Source organism: Salmo salar, chromosome ssa19 (assembly GCF_905237065.1).
Source record: "Salmo salar chromosome ssa19, Ssal_v3.1, whole genome shotgun sequence".
NCBI classification, from domain to species: domain Eukaryota; kingdom Metazoa; phylum Chordata; class Actinopteri; order Salmoniformes; family Salmonidae; genus Salmo; species Salmo salar.
In genome coordinates this window covers 55,118,811-55,131,222 of record NC_059460.1, presented here as the reverse complement: position 1 = coordinate 55,131,222, position 12,412 = coordinate 55,118,811, and the positions used below count along the sequence as shown (strand labels likewise).

Genomic DNA, 12,412 nt, shown 5'->3' with positions numbered 1-12,412 from the left:
CTGTTTGTAAGAAACAACTGCCACTGTAGAAGTGTATAAAAATAAACTTGTGGTCTGACTGCCCTGAAGCCCAGTCTAGGACTCTAGGTTTCACGAGGCAAAGTGGTTTTGTCTGGTGTTTTTCATTTAGCATTTTACAATGCGAACATTCCTTAATACAAGACCACAATAACTGCTGTACGCTTTGTTCCATGTTCCAAGTGTTGTTAATGTACTCTTTTGTAATAATACAACATATTCTTTGTAATCCCTCCAACCCAGTAACCGTTGTTGAAATCTGAGTGAACAACAAGCGCAGAAACACAAAATTCATTGTTTCACTATTAGTTAACTCCTTAATAGAAAACAAGACATAGCTCATTGTTTCAATGTTAGTGAACCAAGTATGAAACAATTAAAACAAGCTCAGACACAGCCATCCCATCCCCCATTCTAATAACAACCAGCAGGGTTTTACTACGTTGATACTGAGTGAATCAGACTGAATCATCGGAGGCCTCAGCATGCCTGAGACCAACCCCTACTTAATGCTACATTCCTGAGCATAAAGCATCTGTGTGCTGATCTAGGACCAGGTCCTCCCTGTACATGTTATCGTGTTCATTTGGGTCTAAAAAGGCCAAACTGATCCTAGATCAGGATTCCTGTCTGCTCTACTCCTCAGTCCGAGCTGACCCAGATCAGGGCCTCACGGGGGAGTCACTCCATGCTTCCCAAACCATTTCCTTAGTCACTCACGAGACTGCCCAGGAGACTGCCCGTAAATCTGGGAGCTGTTCTGAGTCAGTCTGTAAGCAATAGGCTATGTGGCCAATGGGCCTATGGCTCCTGGCAGGCAACACCATCTTCTTTTGTGGAAAGATTTTGCGTGTGAACTGAGAGAATCTGTCAGAACTGAACTGGATGTCTAGGATAAGACCAGCAGTAGGTCCTGTGATTGGGTTTTTCATCTCTGGTTATTTGGACAAATCAAGATTTCGCAGGTGTTAGCATCTTTTGAATTTCGGAAGGAGAGGGGACGTTCGGCCCGTAACTTGCAAAGAGAGAGGGCAGAGCTCCTCCTTTCGGATCCGCTCCTCTTTCTAGCATTTCTTGCTATAACATTTGGTAGTTTTGGATAGTCACTCATGAGACTGCACAGGAAAACCATCAATCTGGGAACTATTCTCAACGTCAGTCTGTGTCAGCACTTAATATACAGTACACAGTATGGTCTACTGTATATGGCTCAGCTGGTTAGGGCATGGTCCTAGCAACAACCCAGTGAGTTTGAATCCAGAGGCTACACAGATCTAACTTTGGTTGGCTTTGGATGAAAGCGTCTGGGAAAGTATATTATCATATGACATAATACACTTGAAATGATGGTCCATCAATGATTGTTCTTTCATTGGATGAGTGTTCCCATCATGACCCCACCAGAATGAATGAGGGATATTTTAGGAATGGTTTCAGGCTATTAACACCAGAGATATCAAGGGAGATAAAATGAGTAATTGAAGACTGCCGTTGCATAAAGGAAGGGACCAATGCAGACACAGTGGACAGATAAGAGACACCTTTAAATACTACGTGTAAACGCATATCTGAAAATGTGGGCACAATCAGAACGTGGACAAGATCAGGACCAAGGATGCATTTTAGCGCCAGGTATAAACGGGGCTTAAGTCACACTCAGACTAGAAATCTTACTGATTGGGGCTTTAATGAAATGCTTCCCTTTGGCACTTTTGCCATCGAATGAGACATTGACAGAATCAAAACTGAATTTGTCACTGAGCTGTTTTTGTTCTCTTAGATGTAGCAATTGTGCAATATATTGATGGGTCTAGCTTCTTCCTGGAGCAACTGAGGGCATTCCCTGTTCTTTTGGTTGCAACAAACAGAACCTGTTAGTGAATACTGTATTGTTCTAGTGAGATACATACTATATTGTCAACCTCCAGCCCACTGACTGGAGGTTGACAATGATTCACTATTCATTGAGCATGAAATCCTGTGTGCTCCTCAGCTTGTTTCCCACAGACTCGTGCACCCCATGACTGCCGTGCTTGACACAGAGCGGTGCTGCAGCATGTTAACAAAAACAAGTGCCTAACAGCAAGAGATATGAAACCATGAAGTACTGTGGAACTAATGCTCTTAGCTAGTGAGACTTTTCTGCTTTTGGCTTATCGTGCAATTAACTAGATGACTCCTTGGTGAATTCTGTCTGAGTAAAACTATTCAGTTCCACTCGAGCATTAGCTTATCATAAAAAATGAATGATTGTACTGTCAGATGAAGGAATGCAATGAATATGTAAACATTTCTTTTAGCTTCTCTTTAATATAAACAGTGTTCTCCCCTTTTTCTCTGTCCTACTTCTGGGCTGAGATGAGTAGTGTCTGATAAAACTAAGACAAACACTATGGATTTGTTTAGGCACATTTTTATTTGTATTACAATCAACAGTTTCCTAGGCCATTTGAAGAACAAGGATGCATTGGACTGAATTATTGCACATGTCACAATAAGCAGGTATAATACAGTACAGTATTTCATTTCAGTAAGCCTATCTCTCTCTCACTTGTAATATTCATTAGTAATATCTTTCAAAAAAGAACTAATATCAATGTAATAAATACATTTTCGTTTAAAAAAAAAAAGACACACAATGACTTGAGCACAACTTAAAATGAACATTCATATGTACAATTCCAAGAAGGCAGCATGAGGCTCTCCCCTCATGTTTTTTTGAAGCAGCCTATAAAAACAAGTACAACTGCTAGGTTTATTTAAAAGGGAGTGGTCTACTGTAAAAAAAATGAATAAAAATTATACACAATTATTGTAAAAAAAAATATATATAATAAAAAAACACTGTGTGAGAAATGCACCAGCAATTCTGTTCCAGCATTTTCCAAACCACTTTTCCACAGTGGTTGAGGAGGACATTTTGAGACACCACCATGTTGATGTTGAGTCTTCAAAGACATTCTCCACAGTTGACTTTAGGCTCGGTCCTCCAGGACCTCCTAGAGCCTGAAACATGGACTAGGCTCCTCCTCAAAGCCTTGTCTTCCTATGAGTCACCATACTGCTCCATGCAGCAGTCATCATCGACGTGGCATGGGGGGAGGCTTCAGTGCAATCTTGTGGCTTGCTCCTCCTGAGGTCTGCTCAACACACAGGGATCAATTAGACGGCCATCTTGAAACGTGCCCTTCATTTCTGGTTACGCAAAGAATTACGAACACAAAATGTTTTTAAAAAATTACTTTTACTTTCCTGCAATGCAATGGTTTCAGAAGAAACATTTTTTTTTTATCTAACTGCTATGTAGAATTTGCGAGACACGACTACGAAAAATGTTAGATAAACAATTACTTGTGGGTATTTGCTGGGTACCTTTGGTGCTGTGGGCTTGACTGGAGGCACTGGGTAAGGACTGGACTTGACTGGAGGCACTGGGTAAGGACTGGACTTGACTGGAGGCACTGGGTAAGGACTGGACTTGACTGGAGGCACTGGGTAAGGACTGGACTTGACTGGAGGCACTGGGTAAGGACTGGACTTGACTGGAGACACTGGGTAAGGACTGGACTTCACTGGAGGCACTGGGACGACAGGCTTGATTTTCTAATAGAACAATATAAAACAATTGACAATCAGTTCATGATTAGACGGTGTGGAGACCATGTTGTTATACCATGTTGTTAACATGTTAGTCATCGTAATGGCTGGAATGACTCACCGGTTTGCTACTCAGAGTCGGCAAAGGCTTTGATGGAGGTAGAGGTTTAGTCTGATGATCAAATAAAAATGCTTGTATGAGTTTGGCACTGCAGAATACATTTCTAAGATTCCAGAGTTTATTAATATGATACATTTAGTTATTTCAATTGGCATAGCTCACCGCTTCAATGCGAGACTGTGGCTGCACTGCAGGCAAGCTCTTTGGTGGCTGCAAGACAACATTTTCTCATAAATATTCCTCTCCATTTAATTGGCATTTATTTTTCTTTCCAAATATCCCTGGTCTATTCAAAATATACCAACGTTAACTTTAGGCAGGCTATCTTTATGAGTTCAGCAGCTGTTTCACTTCTTGTTGCTATCAATATATTTTACATAGGAACTACATACATGTATGATAATACTAGTAACTCCACATAAAAGGTCTTCATCAGTCAGCCTGGAGTACTGGTAATTCTAAGATAATGTTAACTTGTGGTAATGTAGCTCACCTGTGGAGGGGGCCTGGAAGGGACCACAGTGACAAACAGAGCGGTGCAGGCTTGTGTTGCAGATGACTCCATGAAGGTGGGTTGGCTAATTTGGGGGGGCTTGCTCAGAGGTTTGTCCTTCGCACCCCTCTCCCGGAACATTGGGTTCAACTGGCCGGAGGTAGAGTGGACTTTCCTGCACATCAATATGTTGATTATGTACCAAATCATTTGAAATGACAACTGCGAAGTGGCATTAACAATTCGTTTTAAAAACGTGCATGTTGGTGGAGAAAAAATTCACCTTTTGGAGGTGTAGTTTTCTCTCTTGTTTTTCTTGCAGCACATCAGTCCTGCAACCAGGAAAGTGAGCAGCAACAACACAGCTATCGCTGCTGAGATGCCAGTTACCACCCCAAACCCGTCTGCAAAGCAAAACATAACCAATCATTAAGATGTTCATTTTCATGAACAACAATGCATGTCACAACAGAGTGAATGAGGCGTACCTCGAGGCAAGTCTGAATACTTGACGTCACAGTAGGGTGGAGCCCAGTCTGGGTCACAGTGGCACTGTCCCTTGTTGTTGCACACCTAACAATAGAGCGCACAGTGTGTGATGATTGGGTCCATACAATTCTAGCTAAGTTTTACTAACGACTCGAAAATCGACAGCCAATGCACTCACCCCATTGTTGTGACATTTGGATGAACAGTCCTCCGTTTGACCATAGACTTTGACATCTTGGCATTTGTGATCATAGCAAACCTGTGGAAACAAAGAATTGTTCACTTCATTTGCCCTCTCATATGAACACCATGAATTCGTGTCCATGAATTCATATAGACCCTACTGAGGGGTGATTTGGAATTCATAAACAGTCTTACCTCCTTCATGCCACATTTAGTTCCTGTTGGGACCATGTCCAGAGATCGTATTTTATCCTGGTCCACTGCTATGTTGCATGTCCCCCCTCCCTGCATACTGTAGAAGGCCTTCTGCCCAGTGATGGGATACTCATCTCCTCCAGAGCAAAATAGTGTTCCACATTTCATATTCCTAGGAGAAGAAAACAAATTGACTTAGTATTTGACGTCAAAATATGGCAACATGTTTCTTAACAGCACAAACGTATGGAAGTCTTGTAATATCTGTTTTCTTCTATTTGTAAATTGCCTCGAGGAGGGACATTGTGTGGTCACATTCGATGGGAAACAGGAAATGTCAGAACACAGGAAGTCAGATGGGCGGGCACGTACTGTGGTGTGCAGCGAACAAAGCCATTTTTGGTCCTTCCGCAGTGGGCTCCTTCATTGCCACCCAGGTTTAGATTAAAGCAGGAATCCATGCCTACTTGTGCCGCTAGAAAACAAGAGAAAGGTGTGACAGTCACGACATGAATCCTTACTGTAGATGATCATCGTTGCACAATTCACAATATGACGTTCTACCTGCACTGACCGAAGGAGATTATATCTAGGCCTGGTTTTTTTTTCTGGAAGGGTTCTGCTTTGTGCTAATGAAATAACGTCATACGGTTTTGGATGGTTACGCCGTGCCATAACTAGTGCAGTGTAAATGATTGGCTATGTACTTAAAACAATAAAGACAGAAGTACCTGGTCCCCACAGTCTCTTGCAGTGTTGCTGAAGTGTCGGACATTGCCCATTGTAGCAGTAGCCCTGACCATAGCTACAAGGTTTCCCATTCATCTGAAAGGTATCTTCTGGGCAATGCTCTGAAGTTCCAGTGCAGTACTCTGCCAGGTCACAGTCACCGGCAGCTCTTCTACACAAACTGGCTGCTTGTTTCAGCTGAAGATTGAGAACAAATAGTTTAGTGGTTGAGGAAGTACTTTATTTGTACAGTGCTTTTCAAACATTACGCTCAAAGCGCTAACTTCAAAACGAAAAAATTGGACTCTACTACTACAGCAAAGTGTATGATTCTTGGTTAGTTTGGTTCATACAGTAAAAATGGTATTTGATGACTGACTATGCCTGCTGAAACGTCTGTGTACGCTGTCCCTGATGCTCTGAAAATAATACAGAAAATGGAATAATAAAGTCCATGCAAAATCTTTGAGGGCGGACCCATTAAACCTTTTTGTTTGTCTGCCTCTTACAGTCCCCTGACTGTCATATTAAGGAAGGATATGTGCAGTACAGTAGAGGGGAACAAGTGCATCTGTTTCCTGGTATTATTGCTGCCATTTCAACCCTGGTTTCTCCAAACACTACTTCTCTTCTGGCTATGTTATTTTCATTTTTTTTGCTGGTGGTTATTAGTTGCAGTTGGTTGGGTGTGTCTGTCTGAGTGGTGATGAGCAGAGAGAGATCAGAGGTGGACGTTACCAGCTGGTCTGACTCATTCAATCATACGGTGATGAGCAGAGAGAGATCAGAGGTGGACGTTACCAGCTGGTCTGACTCATTCAATCATACGGTGATGAGCAGAGAGAGATCAGAGAAAGATGAAACCAGCTGGTCTGACTCATTCAATCATACAGTGATGAGCAAAGAGAGATCAGAGGTGGACATTACCAGCTGGTCTGACTCATTCAATCATAGGTTTAATAAAGCACCCAGATTTCCCAGGATTTGACATATGACCGAAAATGCACAAAATGCACTTACCTGGCAGTTTTCACAGCATGCTCCATGAGCACAGCTGGATCCCTCAGTGAGGCGACAGGTAGTGGGGTCACAGCAGGTATTCTTACACTCCTAGGAGGGCCAAAAATCACACCAATCAGTTACAAAAGACAAAATAACGATTTAATCTAACCAAATGTATCGTTTAGTCAGTCATCCAAAATGTATAATTTACAGTGCAAACAAAGCAGTCATGCGTGTGTATTTTTTTCTTGCCCTTTTATAAGCTTTTGCAAAGTTTTGTCATCCTTACAACAAAGATAAACCTTGGATTGAGTCAGTGGAATAGTGTAAGATGATATAATCAATGCCAGTGCACCTTGTGAGCCTGACTTACCTCCACAGTTCCACAGTCACACTCTTCTCCCGGGTCCAGGAAGGCATTGCCACAGGCAGGCCCCACATACAGCCTATCAGAGCCAGGCGTGTCCAGCAGACATCTGGGATTGGCTCTCTCCAGGAAGTCACTCAGCTGCTCCTGACTGCAGCCACTAAACAGCCCTGGGTACTCTGACCTAAAGGCGTGGGAATGATGGCTCACTTTAGAATGACTAACATAATAACTAACATAGGGAATTCCTCACTGTGTCAATGTGTTAGTGAATGTGTAACGTGTGAGTGTTTTTGTATTTACCTGACCCGATCTGCCATGACACAGTTGTCGTTGGACAGCGATGTCCCACAGGTGCAGCCTGAGGTATCATGGGACATGCCCAGGTTGTGGCCCATCTCATGAGCGATGGTTGAGGCAACGCCAATAGGGTTTCTATTGTGGTCCTGGTTGACTGCACCTGAACTTCCAGTGCACATGGCAAGTTTATTTGCCAGTCCGACAGTATCGCCCAAGAAATCTTTACCACTGTTGAAAACAACAACCAAATGTTGGAGGAAAGCTTTAGAACTGTCATTAGCTTTGCAAACCCCCCGAAACAAGACATTTGGCCATCGTTTCAATGCTATGCATTAAAAACAACATTTTATATTGATATTTTTTACAGCATATAATACCAAACAATAGAATAATGGAACAATTATTGTGATTAATTGCAATCCATTTCCTTCCACACAACACAAACACAAAGAAGATAAGGCTAACTACTCACGTGACAAACTGGGCATTGTCATGCTTTGCCCTCTTCAGAAGGTCGTCTTGGCGCCACTGGAGAAACCTATTCAGGGTGTTCTCAGGACTGATCGTGACGTCAATGTGATCCCTAGTAGTCCATATCTCCAACCCCACCAGCATGACCCGGATGTTCAATGGCCGATACAACTAGGATGTAAAGACAGAGGTCTTTTCAATAACTCCTTCATTAATATAAGATATATGTACTAGAGACAGGTGGGGTGGGGGACTCCAGGCCCTAGGCCCTTGTTATTACAGTAGGCTAATTCAATATAGCATCCTAAGTACCTATAACTAGAGCCTGGACCAGCTCAGAAAAACTCATTGACCTAACTATGCTCATGCAGCCATTCACAAACAAACACACAAAATGACTTCCTTGAAAAGGTACCTTATCAACATGATTGGCAATTTCCAGCATTCGACCTTGGGTTTTGCTTCCAAATAGTTTGTACTGAAAAAACAACAAACACACATAGGTTAGCCACCAACAAAGGCTGTCAGGAAACAAGACAGAAAACATAACATCTATATTGATACATAACATACCTCTGTATAGTCAGCCACCAGATACATCTCCACAAATCTTTGAGGCCCAGTGATGGGTTTACTTTTCTAAAAAAAAAAAAAAAAAAGAGAGAGAGATAAGAAAACATTGGACTCTTCTTACAAGATAAATACAACATACATAATCTCTGAACACTTTGGATGTGTTTTGTGTAAGTAACAAAAAGGAAGCATTAGTAAGTAACTGCGTACCCAGCCTTTGGACTTGAAGAGGCCTAAGAGTCTGGGGGCCGGTCCCTGGTCATGGTCATAGACCGTGCTGTCGTTGGAGTGACCACAGCTGGTCTTGTTGGCTCTGAGGTGCTCCTGTCTGTACAGAGCATGCTCCCCATCGGCAGAGTCTCCTAAAGGTTCAACCAGGTAGACTTTCTGCTCAGCCCTCACAAAGCCACTGGAAAGACACATCAGAGGGTGGTTTTCTAAGTGTTGCAAGGACAATCAGTTTCTCCCCAATTAACATAGCATTGTTCCTTCAAACGATATGATATAGCAACTCTAATCATTGTCTTGGAGGTGAAATGGCACTAGAGCCAACATCATAAAAGACAGGTACATTTCTAAATGTGTAAGACCTCTTTCAAAATGATTTCAACCCCAAATGTTTGTCATTCCTATTACACATCTGTGTAAATGTAGAAATGTTGAATTTCTCAAAAGAGTACTTTGACTTCCAGTGAAATGTCAAGTCATTCAAGTCATTCAAAGTGATTCAAAAAGTTCAGAAACTGCTGATAGAAAACAGGAAATATGGAGATATCTCACTTACCTAATGCCAGAACAGATTCCAACACTAACTGATGAATCCTCAATGCCTTGAATATGACCATGATAATAGCAGTGGTCCTAAAATGTTGAAATGAATACAAGTATTGGTTGAGAGCATATCTTAAAATACTGTACACATGAAATCTGCATAACATTCAATGAATTTTTTTAAATGAAACAAAATGTAAGGTATTCATTTAAATGGCTTAAATACCTCATAATTTGGAAATGTTGTCACCCGCCTTCCATCTTCTGAATACTGTGTTTCAGCGTAATGCCTCCCAATAAGTTGCCTATGAAAAGAGTAAGTAGTAGAACAATGAATATAACAGCTACCAAATATGCTACCAAAACTCGTCTAGTAATTGGTGGACAGTTAAAAATGATTTACCTATTTTTCTCCAGATGAATAGTGTGGTTCTCTCCATCAATGGTTAATGCATATTGTAACTCGTCAGGATAAACCTAGCAAAGACGTTGTTTAGTTGTCGACAATGAAAAGCTATCCTGTTCTTTATAACACCCCTCATCATCGGGATTTGAAATATTTCCCTAATTTGCAGGGAACCACTATTACCTAATTATAGAGAAAATATAACGGGATGTAAGCACCTGGTTTGAGAAAATGTTTCTTTTGACCCGACCAGTCAGTCTCTGAGGTCGGACTACATCGTAGCGCTCCACATGATCCAATTTCCTTGCGCCCTTGACCAGTACAACTGAAAGAACAGACATCCAGACCTACTTTAACAGTCATCTTTTCCTTATAGTAATTGTCATTGATTTAAAGTCTAGACTGTAGACCTTGATCATACTACGAGCATCATACAAGTGATCAACTTTGTAATATTATTAATAAGTACTAAATGTGCTATTAACATTTGGGCTAATTAGGTCGCTGTGCATACAAATACTGTACAGTAAAACACACCTTATTTTTGTAGTTGTTCATTATAATTATATATGATTATATGTAATATAAAGACCTTCAGATAGCAAATATTAAACCATAACGACATATTTTCAATTTACCCCAATACGTGATGCATAACAGGAAAGTATATATAGTGTATCGCATGGCTGGAGTGTAATATCCCAGAGTTTCTCAAATGTGCTGTACGCACCGATACTAATTTGATAGTGAACACAGAAATGAAGCAGCTCTTTTCCAGTGCTGCCTCTCGGTGACGTCCGTTATCGCCAAGGGGCTGCCATTCCTCGTAGCAATCATGACATCACTCACATATTACCGGAAAACCGGTCGAGATGATTAAAAACGCTATAAGGCCACGCCTGACGTCCAAACCGATATTTCAGAATTGATTAAAATTAGGTGAAGGTTAGGGTTAAGGTAAGGATCAGTTTTACGTTTTTGCTAGTCGGTTTAAGCTTCAGCTTATAGCCTCTTCCTTATTAATAGGGGTGAGTGGGGTAAAATTAGCCATTTTTACATTCAGCATCACTAGGTCAAGGGAAATATAGTATTCTTTCTAACATAGATTTCAGGATGTGGAGTATCCATGTAAATAATCAAATGTAATGTAAACATAACTGTTTTGAAAATATAGCATGTCCAAATAAAAGTGACCTCTTGGCACAACTTACCAGGTATGGGGTAAAATTAGTATAAGGACAGGGTAAATTGAGCCGCCTTCACATTCGTGGGCAAGTTCTCTGCATTTGAGGCAACTAAACCCATGAAACTGGTCAGTGAGATTCTTGATATGTTTAGCAAGCACAGACTCCATGTCATCAGACAAGACCTTCTCTGCTACTCTATCATATCTTCTCTTTCGCACAGGTACATGTTCATTACATTTTTTGTCAATGTACCTCTTCAGTATCACTCAGTCTATTTTTTTCCATCCCTTGCTGCTGCTCAAATGGACTTCTTCCCTTCACTTTCAAGAACCTCAATGGGGGCTAGACCCCTGCTTGTTTACCATTTGTATACACGGGGCATGATGTTACTTTTTTCAATCTTTACTAACGACATGCCACTGGCTTTCAGTAAGGCCAGAGCGTCTTTGTCTGCATATGACTCACCACTATACACGTCAGCTTCTACAGCCGCTGAAATGACTGTAACACTTAACAAAGAGCTGCACTTTGTTTCAGTGGGTGGCAAGGAACAAGTTAGTCCTAAATATCTTTTTAAACTAAAAGCATTGTATTTGGGACAAATCATTCACAAAACCCTAACCCTCAACTAAATCTTGTAATGAATCATGTGGAAATTGAGCAAGTTGAGCTGACATTAATGATATGTATGTCAATCTCTCATGGGTCAAAGTGGAAGAGAGATTGACTTCATCACTACTTGTTTTTGTAAGAAGTGTTGACAAGCTGAATGCACCGAGGTGTCTGTTTAAACTACTGGCACACAGCTCAGACACCCATACATACCTCACAAGACATGTCACCAGAGGTCTCTTCACAATCCCCAAGTCCAGAACAGACTATGGGAGGCGCACAGTACTACATAGAGCCATGACTACATGGAAATCTATTCCACATCAGGTAACTGATGCAAGCAGTAGAATCAGATTTTAAAAACAGGTAAAAATACACCTTATGGAAGAGCGGGGACTGTGAAGAGACACGCACAAAAGGTAGACACACGCATGCACACACAAGTGTTAGCACGCACTCTACACACATGTAGTATTGTTGTATAGTGGTATTATACATTTTGTATTGTAGATATGTAGTGGTGTAATAATGTTATATGATGTACCGTTTTATCTTTTGTTTAATATGTAATGTAAGTGGCTTAATGTGTTTGGACCCCAGGAAGAGTAGTTGTTGCCTTGACTATATTAGCCCACACCGCTACAAGGATGCACTCTCATGCTAGGTATATGACCTCATATTGTAGCTTATAGAGACCCCGACTGATGTATAAAACAGTCTTAAAACGATCTACTTCGGTTTAGATACAAGCATCATGAAACCTATAACACAATAAATGTATTTAACTTTGTGAAAAATACATTTTTTTGGACCTAACTTCCTTACCACTTTTCCCAAGTGGTTTCTTCTTCACAGACTCCATGAAATTATGACCTCTTCCTAAATATTTGGTCACATT

The 12,412-nt window shown here is 41.1% G+C and overlaps 1 protein-coding gene across 4 annotated transcripts; it reads right to left on the bottom strand.

The window, feature by feature from the left end:
* Window positions 1-2,415: 2,415 nt before the first annotated feature.
* On the bottom strand, window positions 2,416-10,543 carry LOC106579287 (disintegrin and metalloproteinase domain-containing protein 8). Of its 4 annotated transcripts, none has more exons than XM_045702502.1 (23): window positions 10,354-10,543; window positions 9,934-10,040; window positions 9,713-9,786; window positions 9,536-9,614; window positions 9,323-9,399; window positions 8,749-8,947; window positions 8,539-8,604; window positions 8,381-8,443; window positions 7,967-8,136; window positions 7,498-7,722; window positions 7,201-7,378; window positions 6,846-6,935; window positions 5,828-6,023; window positions 5,469-5,571; window positions 5,097-5,268; window positions 4,897-4,977; window positions 4,718-4,802; window positions 4,513-4,633; window positions 4,230-4,404; window positions 3,899-3,946; window positions 3,737-3,787; window positions 3,370-3,621; window positions 2,416-3,213 (listed from the first exon to the last, which is right to left on the bottom strand). In XM_045702502.1, exons 1-23 carry the CDS (start codon window positions 10,397-10,399, stop codon window positions 3,208-3,210), a joined length of 2,664 nt encoding a protein of 887 aa, XP_045558458.1. In that variant the 5' UTR covers window positions 10,400-10,543; the 3' UTR covers window positions 2,416-3,207. The 4 variants fall into 4 exon arrangements, with proteins under 4 accessions (XP_045558458.1, XP_014014545.2, XP_014014547.2 ...); XM_014159070.2 differs by having other exon boundaries at window positions 2,416-3,158; XM_014159072.2 differs by having other exon boundaries at window positions 3,391-3,621; window positions 10,354-10,542.
* Between the last annotated feature and the right edge of the window lie 1,869 nt (window positions 10,544-12,412).

Bases quoted from the DNA above. Each gene is read 5' to 3' on its own strand.
- LOC106579287 (XM_014159070.2), bottom strand. From the start codon at position 10,399: ATGCGATACACTATATATACTTTCCTGTTATGCATCACGTATTGGG. The intron at 7,723-7,966 runs GTGAGTAGTTAG...TGTTTTCAACAG, and splicing joins GACAATGCCCAGTTTGTCAC to TGGTAAAGATTTCTTGGGCG. The intron at 6,936-7,200 runs GTAAGTCAGGCT...TGGCCCTCCTAG, and splicing joins GTGACTGTGGAACTGTGGAG to GAGTGTAAGAATACCTGCTG.